The sequence below is a fragment of the Mytilus californianus genome, unplaced genomic scaffold, assembly GCF_021869535.1.
Source record: "Mytilus californianus isolate M0D057914Y unplaced genomic scaffold, xbMytCali1.0.p SCAF_10, whole genome shotgun sequence".
Classification (NCBI taxonomy): domain Eukaryota; kingdom Metazoa; phylum Mollusca; class Bivalvia; order Mytilida; family Mytilidae; genus Mytilus; species Mytilus californianus.
Genome location: NW_026262582.1, coordinates 5,495,279 through 5,510,159, shown reverse-complemented (window position 1 = coordinate 5,510,159; position 14,881 = coordinate 5,495,279). Strand labels below are relative to the sequence as shown.

At 31.5% G+C, this 14,881-nt stretch overlaps 1 protein-coding gene across 1 annotated transcript in view; it reads left to right on the top strand.

Moving 5' to 3' along the window:
• LOC127717493 (BMP-binding endothelial regulator protein-like) overlaps positions 1-14,881 on the top strand; it is a 50,714-nt gene that overhangs the window by 19,538 nt on the left and 16,295 nt on the right. The window contains exon 3 of the mRNA XM_052223161.1: positions 11,512-11,703. Within this exon, the coding sequence (XP_052079121.1) occupies positions 11,512-11,703 (192 nt within the window). The remainder of the gene's footprint in view (positions 1-11,511; positions 11,704-14,881) is intronic.

Sequence of the window (14,881 nt, the reverse complement as noted above, 5' to 3'; positions counted from 1 at the left end):
TGTGAAGCTTTAGATCTAATCAACCAAGACAGGTGTCAATAACGTGTGTGAAGCTTTAGATCTAATCAACCAAGACAGGTGTCAATAACGTGTGTGAAGCTTTAGATCTAATCAACCAAGACAGGTGTCAATAACGTGTGTGAAGCTTTAGATCTAACCAACCAAGACAGGTGTCAATAACGTGTGTGAAGCTTTAGATCTAAATAGTCCACAAAACATTACACACAAAACTAAAGATTGCGCAAAATGAACCTTTAAGTTAAACAAATTGAGAGTGGGCCCGGGGTATCGGTAACAAATTAATAAGTCTAAAGTCCTTATTATATCGACCTTTTTAAACAAAGAAATTGAACCGGCAATAAAAGCCAAGATGGCCTTTTATTACAGTTAAATATAAATTCATACTTTTAGAACAATTTTGCATCAGTGAAATAGTTTAAATATCACTAAATACACGTTGTGAGTCGCTTCACCATTATACAGAGTGCAAAACCCAAGATCCCTGTAACATCGACCTTTTTTAACCAAGAATTTGGAACTGGCAATTAATGTCAAGCATGCATTCTCTTACGATTAAACTTAAGAATATATTGTATCACTGAAATAGTTGTATCGACACTAAATACAAGTTGTGGGTCTTTCACTTCATACAAGTGAGATGTTTAGCTAGCTATAAAACCAGGTTTCATCCACCATTTTCTACATAAGGATATGCCTGTACCAAGTTAGAAATATGACAGTTGTTTTCCATTCGTGTGATGTGTTTGAGCTTTTGATTTTGCCATTTTATAAAGGACTTTCCGATTTGAATTTTCCTTGGGGTTCGGTATATTTGTTATTTACCTTTTCACGGAGTAGATTTACTGTAAACCCCCAAGTTCCTCATTACATCGACCTTTTTAAACCAATAACTTGGAATGGCAATAAATGCCAATAGTGCCTTCTCTTACAATTAAGTAAAAACTCAATTTATATGTTAAAAATAATATTGCATCACTGGCAACGAAATACAATTCAGAGGCGGTTCAGCATTACACAAAACATCGATTTTTTAAACGAAGAACTTGGAATTGCAATAAATGTCAAGAGTGCCTTCTCTTACAATTAAGTAAAAACTCAATTTATATGTTAAGTTCAATAATGCAACACTGGAAACGAAATACAATTTAGAGGCGGTTCAGCATTGCACATAAAATCGACCTTTTTAAACCAAGAACTTGGAATTGCAATAAATGCCAAGACTGCCTTCTCTTACAATTAAGTAAAAACTCAATTTATATGTTAAGAACAATATTGCATCACTGGAAACGAAATACAATTTAGAGGCGGTTCAGCATTACACATAACATCGACCTTTTTAAACCAATAACTTGAAATTGCAATAAATGCCAAGACTGCCTTCTCTTACAATTAAGTAAAAACTCAATTTATATGTTAAGAACAATATTGCATCACTGGAAACGAAATACAATTTAGAGGCGGTTCAGCATTACACATAACATCGACCTTTTTAAACCAAGAACTTGGAATTACAATAAATGCCAAGACTGCCTTCTCTTACAATTAAGTAAAAACTCAATTTATATGTTAAGAACAATATTGCAACACTGGAAACGAAATACAATTTAGAGGCGGTTCAGCATTGCACATAAAATCGACCTTTTTAAACCAAGAACTTGGAATTGCAAAAATGCCAAGACTGCCTTCTCTTACAATTAAGTAAAAACTCAATTTATATGTTAAGAACAATATTGCATCACTGGAAACGAAATACAATTTAGAGGCGGTTCAGCATTACACATAACATCGACCTTTTTAAACCAATAACTTGAAATTGCAATAAATGCCAAGACTGCCTTCTCTTACAATTAAGTAAAAACTCAATTTATATGTTAAGAACAATATTGCATCACTGGAAACGAAATACAATTTAGAGGCGGTTCAGCATTACACATAACATCGACCTTTTTAAACCAAGAACTTGGAATTACAATAAATGCCAAGACTGCCTTCTCTTACAATTAAGTAAAAACTCAATTTATATGTTAAGAACAATATTGCATCACTGGAAACGAAATACAAGTTAGAGGCGGTTCATCATTACACATAACTTCGACTTTTTTAAACCAATAACTTGAAATTGCAATAAATGCCAAGACTGCCTTCTCTTACAATTAAGTAAAAACTCAATTTATATGTTAAGAACAATATTGCATCACTGGAAACGAAATACAAGTTCGAGGCGGTTCAGCATTACACAAAACATCGACCTTTTAAAACCAATAACTTGAAATTGCAATAAATGCCAAGACTGCCTTCTTTTACTATTAAGTAAAAACTCAATTTATATGTTAAGAACAATATTGCATTACTGGAAAAACGAAATACAATTAAGAGGCCGTTCAGCATTACACAAAACATCGACCATTTTAAACTAAGAACTTGGAATGGAAATAAATGCCAAGAGTGGCTTCTCTCACAATTAAGTAAAAACTCAATTTATATGTTAAGAACAATATTGCATCACTGGAAACGAAATACAATTTAGAGGCGGTTCAGCATTACACAAAACATCGACCTTTTTAAACTAAGAACTTGAAATGGCAATAAATGTCAAGAGTGCCTTCTCTCACAATTAAATAAAAATCAATTAATATGTTAAGAAGAATATTGCCATCCTGACACCATTTATATCTGGTGATTATGGTTGACTTGTTATGATGATCAATTACAATCATCCATCTCAAAATTATATTTTATTCGTGTCATTGTTTTGGTTTTAATGTCATGCGTACTTTAAGGAAACTTGCCAATTCATACATTGTTTCATGCTGGTGATATATTTTCTGATCCGATGTGGATCCAGGCTTTAAAAAAAGGGGCCCCAACAAAGCAACGGTCGGATGGTAATGGTAAATGTATATGCAGTAACCATACATGTAGCTCAATACATGGTGTGGCGAGCCTCCTGCGTCCTAAATCGGCCGTCTTTTACTTCAATGGTCCCTATACTTTAGAGTTAGGGTTCATTCATGATTATGGTTAGGTTAGGGGATGTTCTAGGTTAGGGTTAGGTTTTAGGGTTAGAGTTAATGTTAGGTTTAGGTATGGGCTAGGGTCAGGTTTAGAGTTAATCCAACTTAAGGATAGTTGAGTAAAGCTCTAGATGGGTTGGGACCCCTAAAGTAAAAGAAGGCCCCTCTGCTTATTGTTGTTTTAAGTAGACCGAAATAAATTTTTATTCATATCTATCTGAGTTCCAAAGATTTAGAAGATGAAGAAAAATAAGTTGTGTGTATGAGAACAAATTATTTGATATTACTGGTTTAACTTCATAATGCTAACAACCATAAAGCATTCGTGTTCATAATCTTGTTCACAGTCAACCTATATGTCTGGAAACTTTGTAATAAACAATGCCACAGTATATGGTCCTGTGGTCGTGTTCCTAATCTTCTCCACGTTCAACATATATGTCTGGAAACTTTGTTATAAACAATGCCAGAGTATATGGTCCTGTGGTCGTGTTTCTAATCTTCTCCACGGTCAACATATATGTCTGGAAACTTTGTAATGAACAATGCCACAGTATATGGTCCTGTGGTCGTGTTCCTAATCTTCTCTACAGTCAACATATATGTCTGGAAACTTTGTTATAAACAATGCCACAATATATGTTCCTGTGGTCGTGTTCCTAATCTTGTTCACAGTCAACGTATACATGTATGTCTGGAAACTTCGTTATAAACAATGCCACAGTATATGTTCCTGTGGTCGTGTTCCTTATCTTGTTCACAGTCAACGTATACATATATGTCTGGAAACTTTGTTATAAACAATGCCACAGTATATGTTCCTGTGGTCGTGTTCCTAATCTTCTCCACGGTCAACATATATGTCTGGAAACTTTGTTATAAACAATGCTACAGTAAATGTTCCTATTGGAACACATATTCTATGCCTTTTATTCGGTCGGAAACAGATATTGTAATATACACGTCTTCCACTCCAAAAAATGTATTCCAGAACTTTGTTGTTTTTATTAAGCTCTGTAATTGAGTACGCTATATGCGTTTTTGTGTGTTTTATTGTTAAACATTTATTTTTCTATATATATAGTTGTCTTGTTTTGCTTTTAAATTGAGCTTCAGAGAGGTCGGTGAAAATGTTATTGAAAAAATATAACCTTAATAGCATTGTGAAATTAAAGAATCTTATTAATTTGAACTAAACTTTGGTTTTTGGAAATTTTAATGAAATCTTGTGGGCTAAATATGAATAAAATTTTGAAATTTGTTGAAATGAAAATTAGAAATGTAACTACATGATATCTAACCAAACTGCTGGGTACCTCCTTAAAAGGACAATTGTTTATTTTTAAACGAAAAACAGATGTCTGTTGAGATTTATCTAATTGTATTGACACAGCGTTTAGATAGCTCTTCACGGAGAAAATAAAGTGGCACTCAAGATATCAAAATTTCTTAATGATAATACATCGAAGACAAAAACATAGACGACTTTCAACTCGTGCAGTTACAAAAAGAAGGAATTGTTCTGAGTAGGATTGAAATGGGATAAAGTATGGCCTTTCACGTAATAGGTTGACTGAGAAAAAACGATGGCTTTATGTGAAATTGGCCTTTTCCAAACAGGGTTAACAATGGCGCTTTTAAAAGTCTTTGTAACATAGAAATAATCGGTATGACAGGAATTTGTAAGAGAAAAAGATTCCATTAAGAAAATTTAGTTCTGATGTTAAACAGGTGTTTAAAGTATTATCACCATATTCAAAGATACGATATTTATGATTAGTTATTCATTCATTCAAAATTCCCCTCTCAGGTTTGAAGAGAATTATCCTATCCCCTAATTATGATGATCAACTAACAGATCTTGAATATCATAGGACATATGCTTTTGTGTAAACACATTTAATTCAACACTATTTCCATGGCCGTTTAATTCCACTCCCAGTTTAACATTGTTCACGATTGAATCTACAATAAGACATTTTTAACATCATTAATAATTTTATTGATTTTCTAACATTTTTGTTAGGTAGTTCATTGCCAAGATATTTTAAAGTTGAAAGTCAAGAGTCTGGTTTATTAACTCCATTATTTGGAATGTGAATGTTTGCTTTCTCACTTTGTTAAATTTCAATCAGGATAAGCGCCACCTATGATAATTTAACGGATGCAACCGTAAATCCTCGCTAATGATCGATAATCTCCGACACGAGTCGGAATACACGGTTGATACTTAGCTGTTTTGTTTATTTTGGCTCGTTATTCGGTTATAAATGATCGTTTTAATACGAGGGTAAACGAAATTATTTGTGTAAATTTACATAGGAATGTTGACAAATGATAAGGAGACAGTTATAAATTGTTTTGATCTTACAAATTAATTTGTCATCAGTTTTGTATACAAATCGTATGTTTGAACTTTCAGTTTATAAAACAAACCCGACTAAAACAAAACAAACTGCCTACCTTTCATTCTCAAGGAGAAAGATTTTAATTGGAATTTTCAAAATTTTATAAATTGAAAAGAGTTAATTTTCAAAGCAAACTTCTAAACAAAATACACATATTCCGTATTTGCTAAGCGATACTGAGAGACTTTTTGACCGTGACACAAAACAAGAGTACCTGCTGATTGGAGACCATGCACCGCTCTCACTGTGACCTTTCCATGTTCAACAACCTGTGATATCCTAATAGAAAACAAAGGATATGGGATACGGATATAGTCCAAAAAAACAATTTGGCAAATGTCTAGAAAAAAAGCTCACAACCTAATGAAAATGTGTAATAAGTTTTTAGTGAGTGTTACCCGACACTTGCATGGTAAACTACCTTGAATCAAAACTTTAATCTATGACGAAACGCACAGACAGACAGACGACACTGAACAGACGGACGCATAATGTCCTTTACTAACCTAGCGGGGCATAAACATATAGCAAGTGAATTTATGTTAAAACCCATTTTAATCTTTCCCAGCTGCTCGTGTGGGGTTAAATTAGCGATGCACATTAAATAAATAAAACATACTTTATCTTTCATCCGAACTACCAAATTATGCGAGCGTTGTATCATAAATATTAAATACTATTATTTTTACCCTGCCGAGACTAAAAGACGGCTAAACTTTTCCTTGTATAATAGAAACCTGTCGAACACCGCCTGACATTACATTATATCGCTATTGATAACTAGTTTAAAAACTATTAAGTGACAAAAAGTAAACATCAGAGTCGGCGTCCTTGTCTAACCCCTGATAATCAGACTTTAAAATGAGGATCTAGAAGGGATACTTGCCAACGGTCATAAGTATTTTCAAATATCCCAGTACAATTTGAAGAAAAAAAATCGAAAACATATATTTTTAAGGTCATTTTATTCGAAAATACCAGTATTTACCTGTATTGTCGTGTTTTTGGACCACATGCTTGTTTAAAATCTCATAACTAAAGGTAAAATCGGTTTGATTAGTACCATAACGGGCTCTTAATTTTAAAAATAAAATATATACACCAGTGCCAAGTCAATATATCTGTTTTGTTACTGTTTTTTTTTTTTTTAAATAATTAGGGATCTGTTAATTTATCTACTTTAACATTAATACAAAACATGAAACGAAAATAATGATAAATTCAGAAAGATAATGAAAAACAATCAAATTATCAAAATAAAAAAGTTAAATTATCATAAGATTGCCGCTAGTAATGTACTTCTGTTATGATGAGAGAAAAAAAACATTCCTAGTTTACCCATAGGGTACCTCTGGGGTATTTTTTCCTATCTTAACATACAAACCCATGTCAATATACTGATTAAGTGCTGTCGAACCATTTAAGAAGTTTTATTGAGGAGACATTATTACAAGAAATAACAAACTTTGTATACTTTATTACCGTCTGTCCACATAGTACTTATAAGTATATTACCTAAATCAAACTTTCATCCTAATCTTTTTAAAATTGATATTTGGTTTTAACAACAGAAATAACAATAAAAATGATAGACCACTTCTAGAAAAGATAAATAATTTATTGACACTACTGTTCTAATACTACAACACCATTTAAATCCAATATTATAATGCAGTCATTTTTTTAACCATTAATAAGTTGTATATGTCTCTGTTATAGATCCTGATGGGGCGTGAGCAATCAAGAACAAAATGCCGCCCTCTTGACTCAGTTACAAGTGTGTTAAAGAGACACTGTTTATACAAATTAAATGATTATATTACTTTCCATGTCACTGATATTTTAAACTTAGCTCAATCGGGAAAAATAGTAATTTTAATCATTGAAGTAATATAATGTCTAGATACTACTTCCATATTTTAATATACGTGTACTTTAGAAATTAAATAAAATGTTTCTAACATGTTTTTTCTTAGTATTAGTGTTTAAAACGGATTTTTATAGTGTGTTTTGTATTTTCAATGGCTAGACTGGTAATGACTGGTCTATGTTCTAAATAAGGAGGTAACAACAAACATGCAACAGTTCGGTAAGAAGCATTCCTTTCATTTGTCATCAGCGTCATTACGTCATATCCGGTCTTACTTCCTGTTTTTAAATAACTCATGTCCAGTCACTTTGTATAACCCTGCAATTAAAGAATCCTAAAATATATGCATGCACGTATTGCAATTACTTCTTTGTCCAGTGATAGGAACATTACAAAGATATCAAAGAGGTAATAAATTACTGTAGATTAATTAAAGACCTGCACGTGCACCATGAAGATAAGGGAAACTCTGGTCTACTAAATGGTAGATTGAAAATTAAAGACGAAGCAGCAAGGACCCTACTAAAATATTGAACTAATATATCCTTCAGAAAATATTAAAAGATTACATCATCTAAATTCGTGTCTGTATATAATAGACAAGTATGATATTCACAATAAGGAGAAATATTTTTGACAATAACAAGTTATTATATATATTTTTTGAAAGGAGCAAAATTATACATTTTTTAAAAACGTATATATTTATAATATGATAATCGTGAATCTAGTAAGTTTATAGATACAATATATAAAAGTAAAGAAATATTGAAAAGTGAAAAATAAAATCAACACGTATAAAGGTACAATGATACTTGGATAAAAATTAAAAAAAAACATCAAGTAAATAATTAATAAGTGAAATAATATTTCGATAGATATAAACTTATGGAGAACTCAGAGATGGAGAATTGGTGAGGGTTAACGCATTGGCAATGATACCACATCTTCTTATTTTTATTAATTAGAAAAATGGACAGTTAAAAATATTTGGCGTTTTAAGGCTTATCGATTTCCTGTGTGCTTATTTCAGTCTTCTAAACAATTTCTATATGCAAGGAATTCTGATTATTTATCTCTCTTTGAGTGGACATAAAAATGTTGAAAACTTTAATTGATCAACAAATTGAGTATTGTGGTCCCGCCCCTTACCCCAACGATTGCCGCTTTGTGACATGCGACCACCTAAGCTTTGATACAAGTCTAAGATAGCATTTCATTGTAATAAGTATAATTAGTTGCTTAAATTACCAACTTGAGATAACCACAACTATTGTTAACAAGTCCTATTTTGAAATATGAATATATATATTCTCATCTTGCCGTATATATTTAGTTACAAATTTTAATGTGTGCATTTAGGTTCGTTATTACCACCGAGTACAGCCGTTGTCTATGTTTTTAAATATGAATTAATATTCATATTTTATAAGGGTTTTGATTTACGATACCCTTATCTCTGAATTTTTAGAAAAATAACCTCAGCCTACCATCTTTAAATTTACGAGACGATTAAATAAATTTTATGCGCTCATAAATATTTGGTAATTTTGGTCATAGACGAAGTTTAAGTGCTCATGATTGTGCATGAATTTTAGAACTTTAGTTTATCAAGATCTAAAACCCATTATGTGGACTCAATTTATTTGAAACTAAATTTTAAAATGTCTTCCGCAATCGACGGTCTTAGTTTACACCCGTGATATTTATTGTACCGAGCGTATTAAATCTCAGAATACAAAAATACGATGTCCATATTTAATGCCCTTTTCATATTTTGCATACTGTTACATACATTATCTCATACTTGATCTTAAATGGCTGGGTTTTTTCTTCTTATATGCTAACTTGTTTGCTATTCTTATGCAAATATGCCTGTATACTATTCAATTTCGTGCGCATTAGATAAACATAGTTATCTCAGGGAATAACATTTTAATTCTAAGAGTCGAGGTTTGACCATTTTTTGTTTTTTATATCGCCTGACAATATTAGTAATCATATCACTTTTTCATGGTAGGGAGTGCCTGATAAGGAGAAATTACACTTGTATATATATATTTACTTATATATGTGTGTGTAGTACATTCATGTTCAAACTTCTTTTTCTTTTCTTTTCTTTGTATGTATACTTTGTCATTGTTTTATGTTGTTGTTTAAATAAAGACATATTGTAATGTGCTCTTTGTGAACCCATTTAAAGGAAATAGAACATCTTTTTCTTCTTCTTCTTAGATATCAGAGTCCAGAATTTTCCCTGACTAGCGACATTAAAAAAAATATATTAAAATTATTTTCTTTGCATTCCTCCAAACATTTTATTTTTATTATGTTAATTTATCCTTCGCATTCAGACCATTCACACCTCAATTACCATTGTCATGCAGAGTATGTGTGGTGATAGTTGTGGTGGGGGATGAGTTGTGATGGGTCATAGGAGTATCAATAAGGTATTTGTTAAGGCAGATTAACTGTATACCGCCATCTTGGATTGTTAAATAACAGTTCTCAATAGGTCTAGTTCTTTGCTTAAAGATGCAAATTTTCAGACAGATTGGCAATTAATGGATAAGGCTGTTTATTAGAATAAAGAAGAATAAGTGTATTATTGCATTATTTAGACTGATTTATCAAATATCAAATATTTGTGTTCGTTCGATTCAAATTGTCAAATTAGCCATTTAAGTGAAGATAACTCAAAGAGTAATTTTTTTTATAAAGGAATGATAGTAGCAATAAGGCATTTGTTAAAATTGGGACGCTGGATAACAAAAATGGAACTCATAAATGAGTGTAGATTTAGATTAAGGCCATTTCGATTAAAAAATCGTTTTACCAGCAGAATAAAAAATCGGACAGTAAATTTAGTTTGAGGAGAATTAGGTAAAGAATCTTTCTACCAGGCGAATAAAATGATAATTAAAAATAGAATGTAGATTTAGAATAAGGAGATTTCGGTTCAAAAATCGTTCTACCAGGAGAAGAAAAATAACCTCCACTTTTAAGTTGAATTGTTTGTCCATAAATGAAATTTCTAGAATATTTCTGATGTTTCGCTCTGCCATAGAGCCACGTATATACAACTCAACATAACCATTGAAATATTTGTCGAAAGCCGTTCAGTGACCTATTATCGCTTATATCAACGTCATTCAAATTCTGGTGGAGATAGTTGCTTCATTGACAATTATACCACATCTCCTTATTATATATTGATACTATTAGGGATAGAAAGACGACGGAAACTGGAGAAAAAAAAGAACACGGGTTGGAGGAAAAACGAATTGCTTCCTCCTTGTCCACCACCCATTGTATGAGGGTGTGAATGGGAGTTACAGAATAGAGAATAATGGGAAAAAAATATAAAGAATAGAGAAAAATGGACAAAAAAAATATAGAATAGAGAATAATGGGCAAAAAGTATAAAGAATAGAGAAAAATGACAAAAAAAATAAAAGATATAGAAATGAAGGACCCCCTATCCAGAGCCTCATGCATTATATTCTAATTTTAGAATGAACATTCATTCTTTTCAGCATTCTTTCTAAAATTGTCCATTAACAAATTTTGAAATTATTAGAAATAAGGTTTCAACTACATCAGGCAAAATTGACCTTAGATGGATTTGGCTATTTTTTATGTCCTTTTTGGTAATAAAGCTCTTCAACTGTTTCGGTTCTTATACATCCTTGGCTTTCTAATATTCGGCTTTGAGCGTTCCTGATGAAGGTAAATCAAGAAAAGCGCTTCGGACGCATGGAATTTTTGATTTGTTGTTTTCATTTTTTACAGCACTGGGTCGATAACTCTGCTGGTGGACTATCAGTCCCCGAGGGTATCATCAGCCCAGTAGTCAGTCCTTCGGTACTGACATGATTTATAACAAACCTTTCTAAAATTGTCCGTTAATAAATTTTGAAATTATTAGCAAATAAGGTTTCAACTTCCTCAGGTAAAGTTGACCTTATATGGATTTGGCTATTTTTTAAGGTCCTTTTTTGGTAATATAGCTCTTTAACTGTTTCGGTTCTTATACATCCTTAGCTCTCAAATATTTGGCCTTGAGCGTTCCTGGTGAAGGTAAATCCAGAAAAGCGCTCCGGACGCATGGAATGTATAACGTTTTGTTTTCATTTTTTGCTTATTTATTTATTTATTTATTATATGTTTAAAACTGTTCTACTTTTTTTTATTTCAGAACGGTGAAGTTCGGTGTGAGCGAGAAGTGTGTCAGAGTTTAGAAGGTTGTTACATGATATTGTTCGATAATCCGTGGCAGAAGAACCAGTGTTGTGAGGTCTGTAAACGTTGTCAGTACCAGGGAAAAGCATTTGATAGTGGACAGTCCTGGGTAGAGGCTGATGATCCTTGTGTTACATTGCACTGCAGGGTATGTATATTATTCGATTAGTTCAATTAGATTTGGGGGGGGGGGGGGGGGGTGAGGGAGAGAGAAAGAAAAAAGGAGCATAAAATGGATTGATACAATTTGGACTCTCAAGGGTGGGTCCATAATTTTTGAAAGGTGGCGTATATCCAGAAACCTGAAAAATTGAGCATTATTATGTCGAGTTGTATATATACGTGGCTCTATGGCAGAATAAAACATCAGAAGGGGTGTTTACGTTTGATTATTGTGTGTTTGCGTGTTGTTAAAATGTCGTCTTGATACTAGTATATTGCCAGTTACCCCACTTCTCCTTTACCCATGATACAATGTATACATGCATGCACTCGACATTGAATGGAACTAGAATTTTATAAGAATGTGCATACATGTACTAAAACTATTTGCTATACTTATTTCAAATCATGGCTAAACAGAATGACTTATTATGATAATTAGTACATTACAAAGCTGTAGATGGACATACTTTGAATTTTAGGGTTCTGTATGACATCATTTCTCTAACACTTTCATTTCCAAATACTAACATTTTTTAAAAACCTTTACGGACAGATATACAAATTCAAGCTATTACCTATTGAATTCTACGACAGAAAATCCTAGAGTTCTCTTTAGTTATTTTTTTTATCCCTCAGGGTAGTCAAAAGAGCATGAAAATTCATTGTGGAATACTCTATTATCTTCAGTTTATCACAGAATCTAATGTGTAATTTGTTTAGCCATTTGAAGTGTGGTAAACTAATGGAACATTGAGAGACCATGACTCAACCCCTTAAACACGAGGTGTACAACAAAAGCTTTTCAGCCGGACATTTCACTTTCTTAATTAAGCGTGTATAGGACGATGGTCCTTGTTAAATACCCTCTTTTCAAGTTCATTATTGAAAAATTAAAGTTTGTGAAAATGACTTTCGCTATTAATTATCGTTTTTGACTTTTCAAGACACCCCCTGTCAATTTAGCGGTTAGCGACACCGGTTTTCGATTGTTATAATTTTCGGCTTCTGGCTGTTTAAAGGCCTGTTTAAGCTTTCAAAGATTGAAAATTTGAAATTAAAGCTTAATTACATTGTAAACGTTTTTGTAACCTTGAACAGTGGTCGAGATAGCCAATTTTCTTTTCTGGTCAAGTTTTTTGGACATTGATATTTAATTTTAAGGTGGTTACTTAAAATTCCAATGGAAGAATGAGGACACAAACTTGTAAACTGTATGAGAAAAGTCTTATTAATTTAAAATTGAATGATAAATAAGAAAACCATTAATATTCTGATATAATTTTCATAGAAAGATAAATTGATTCCATAAGTTTGAAATATTATTCAACTATAAAAGTATGATTTCCTGTAGATCGGAAAATAAAACCTTTTCCAATACCCCAATTGGTCGTACAACAATGAATTAACGGCAAATGAAAATATGAAAATTAAAACTAAAGAATTATTCAACTTTTGATTACATTTTCTTGCTACGTTTATCCGAATTGGTCGTATAATAATGAATTGAAGGAAAACACAAAATTAAAAATTAAATTAGAAATTTCAAAACATATTTCAAAATCTAAAAAAAAAAATTAGTATTCTGTATTTTTACACACAAAAACGAAACAGTAAAAAATGTAATTAGAATGAAAACTTTACTCTTATACTAGAGAAAATATTAACATGTAAGCCTGTTAACCACAATCTTTAACTTTTAAATCAGTTCTTAAATTTCCATGTCTGTATGATAATATACAAAGACAGCATAATTGAACTGTAACAAAGATCACGCTTATTCCATTTTGTCGACGTACATGTATACAACACGTATGTTATATAAATGGTATTTTTACAAATAAAATTGTAAACAAATTTCAGATTAAATTTTATATAAATTTCTCAAATATCGGACAATATTTGATTTTATCTGTAGTATTTTCCCCATAATCCTCTCCACGGATTATTTTATTTGAAATCGCCAAGTTACAATGAAAAAGTAGACATGTAAAAGCAATTTAAAAGTAGTCTGTTACATGTGTATATGTGATATTATTTTTAATAAGTAAAATAAATGTTCATGAAAGAAGTAATAATAAATTGTGAATTATAAAGACACAGCTGTATAATTAAATGAAAGTATTTTAGAAATTTAAAAGATGCACGAAAAAAGGTAGCTGGATTTGCGTAACACAATGATTTGTCATTTGTCTTTCGAATCCGAAAGCTTTTAAGCATAGGTTTTCATCAAACAGACACGGTGATGTATTTCTATGTTGAACAATTAAAACTATAGCAGTTGTTTGTTTGTTATAATTTCTCTTTTAAATGGGCATATTCGAACAAAAAAGTATAGAAAACATTAACGTTTAGACTTTAAAATTGTATGACATTAATTTTACATTTATCTACAAAAGAAATATTTACCCCTAATTTAAGTAATTACATTTTGTAGCTACTGAATGTTAAATATTAACACTCAGCCTATCATTATTATACATGTATCCGAAAAAAGAATCTAATAAATATATATGAAAGATATTTCAGCAATTTTATGTATTATTAAAATTAAAATGTTACTCAGCGCTAAGTGTGCTGTTGCAAACAAATTTTATACAATACTATAAAGTTTGAGTAACAACATTCCCGTCTCATTCCTTAACTTTAATAGTACGCTAAATATGCTAAAATCGTTAAAACATTGCAGTAGCCTTTTTTAAGCATTGACTTTTTTATACTTTAAATCAAAACCAAAATAAAATACCAACTGTTACAATGGAAATATGGTGATTAAAGATAGCCTGTTTTAAGAAGACTTAAATTTGAAAAAAAATTAGTCGTGAGGAATTTGGACTCTTGAGATATTTGTTTCTACTTATTTAGCAAAAAATATGAGGATATGGATGGGGTTAACAAAATAGAGAATATTTACAAATAATCGAAAACAAGAATAAAGAAAAATGAAAAAAAAAAAACAATAAAGAATAGAGTATAATGGGACGTTAAAATATAAAGAAAAGAGAATTATGGGCATAATAAATTAAGGAATGCAGACATGAAAACGAAGACCCCCCCCTCCCCCCCCCCCCCCCCCCCCAACACACACACACAATAAATTCAGACCCTCAACTATTTTGGACATATGTTTCTTTACACGTGATCGATATGTTTTGTAATATTTT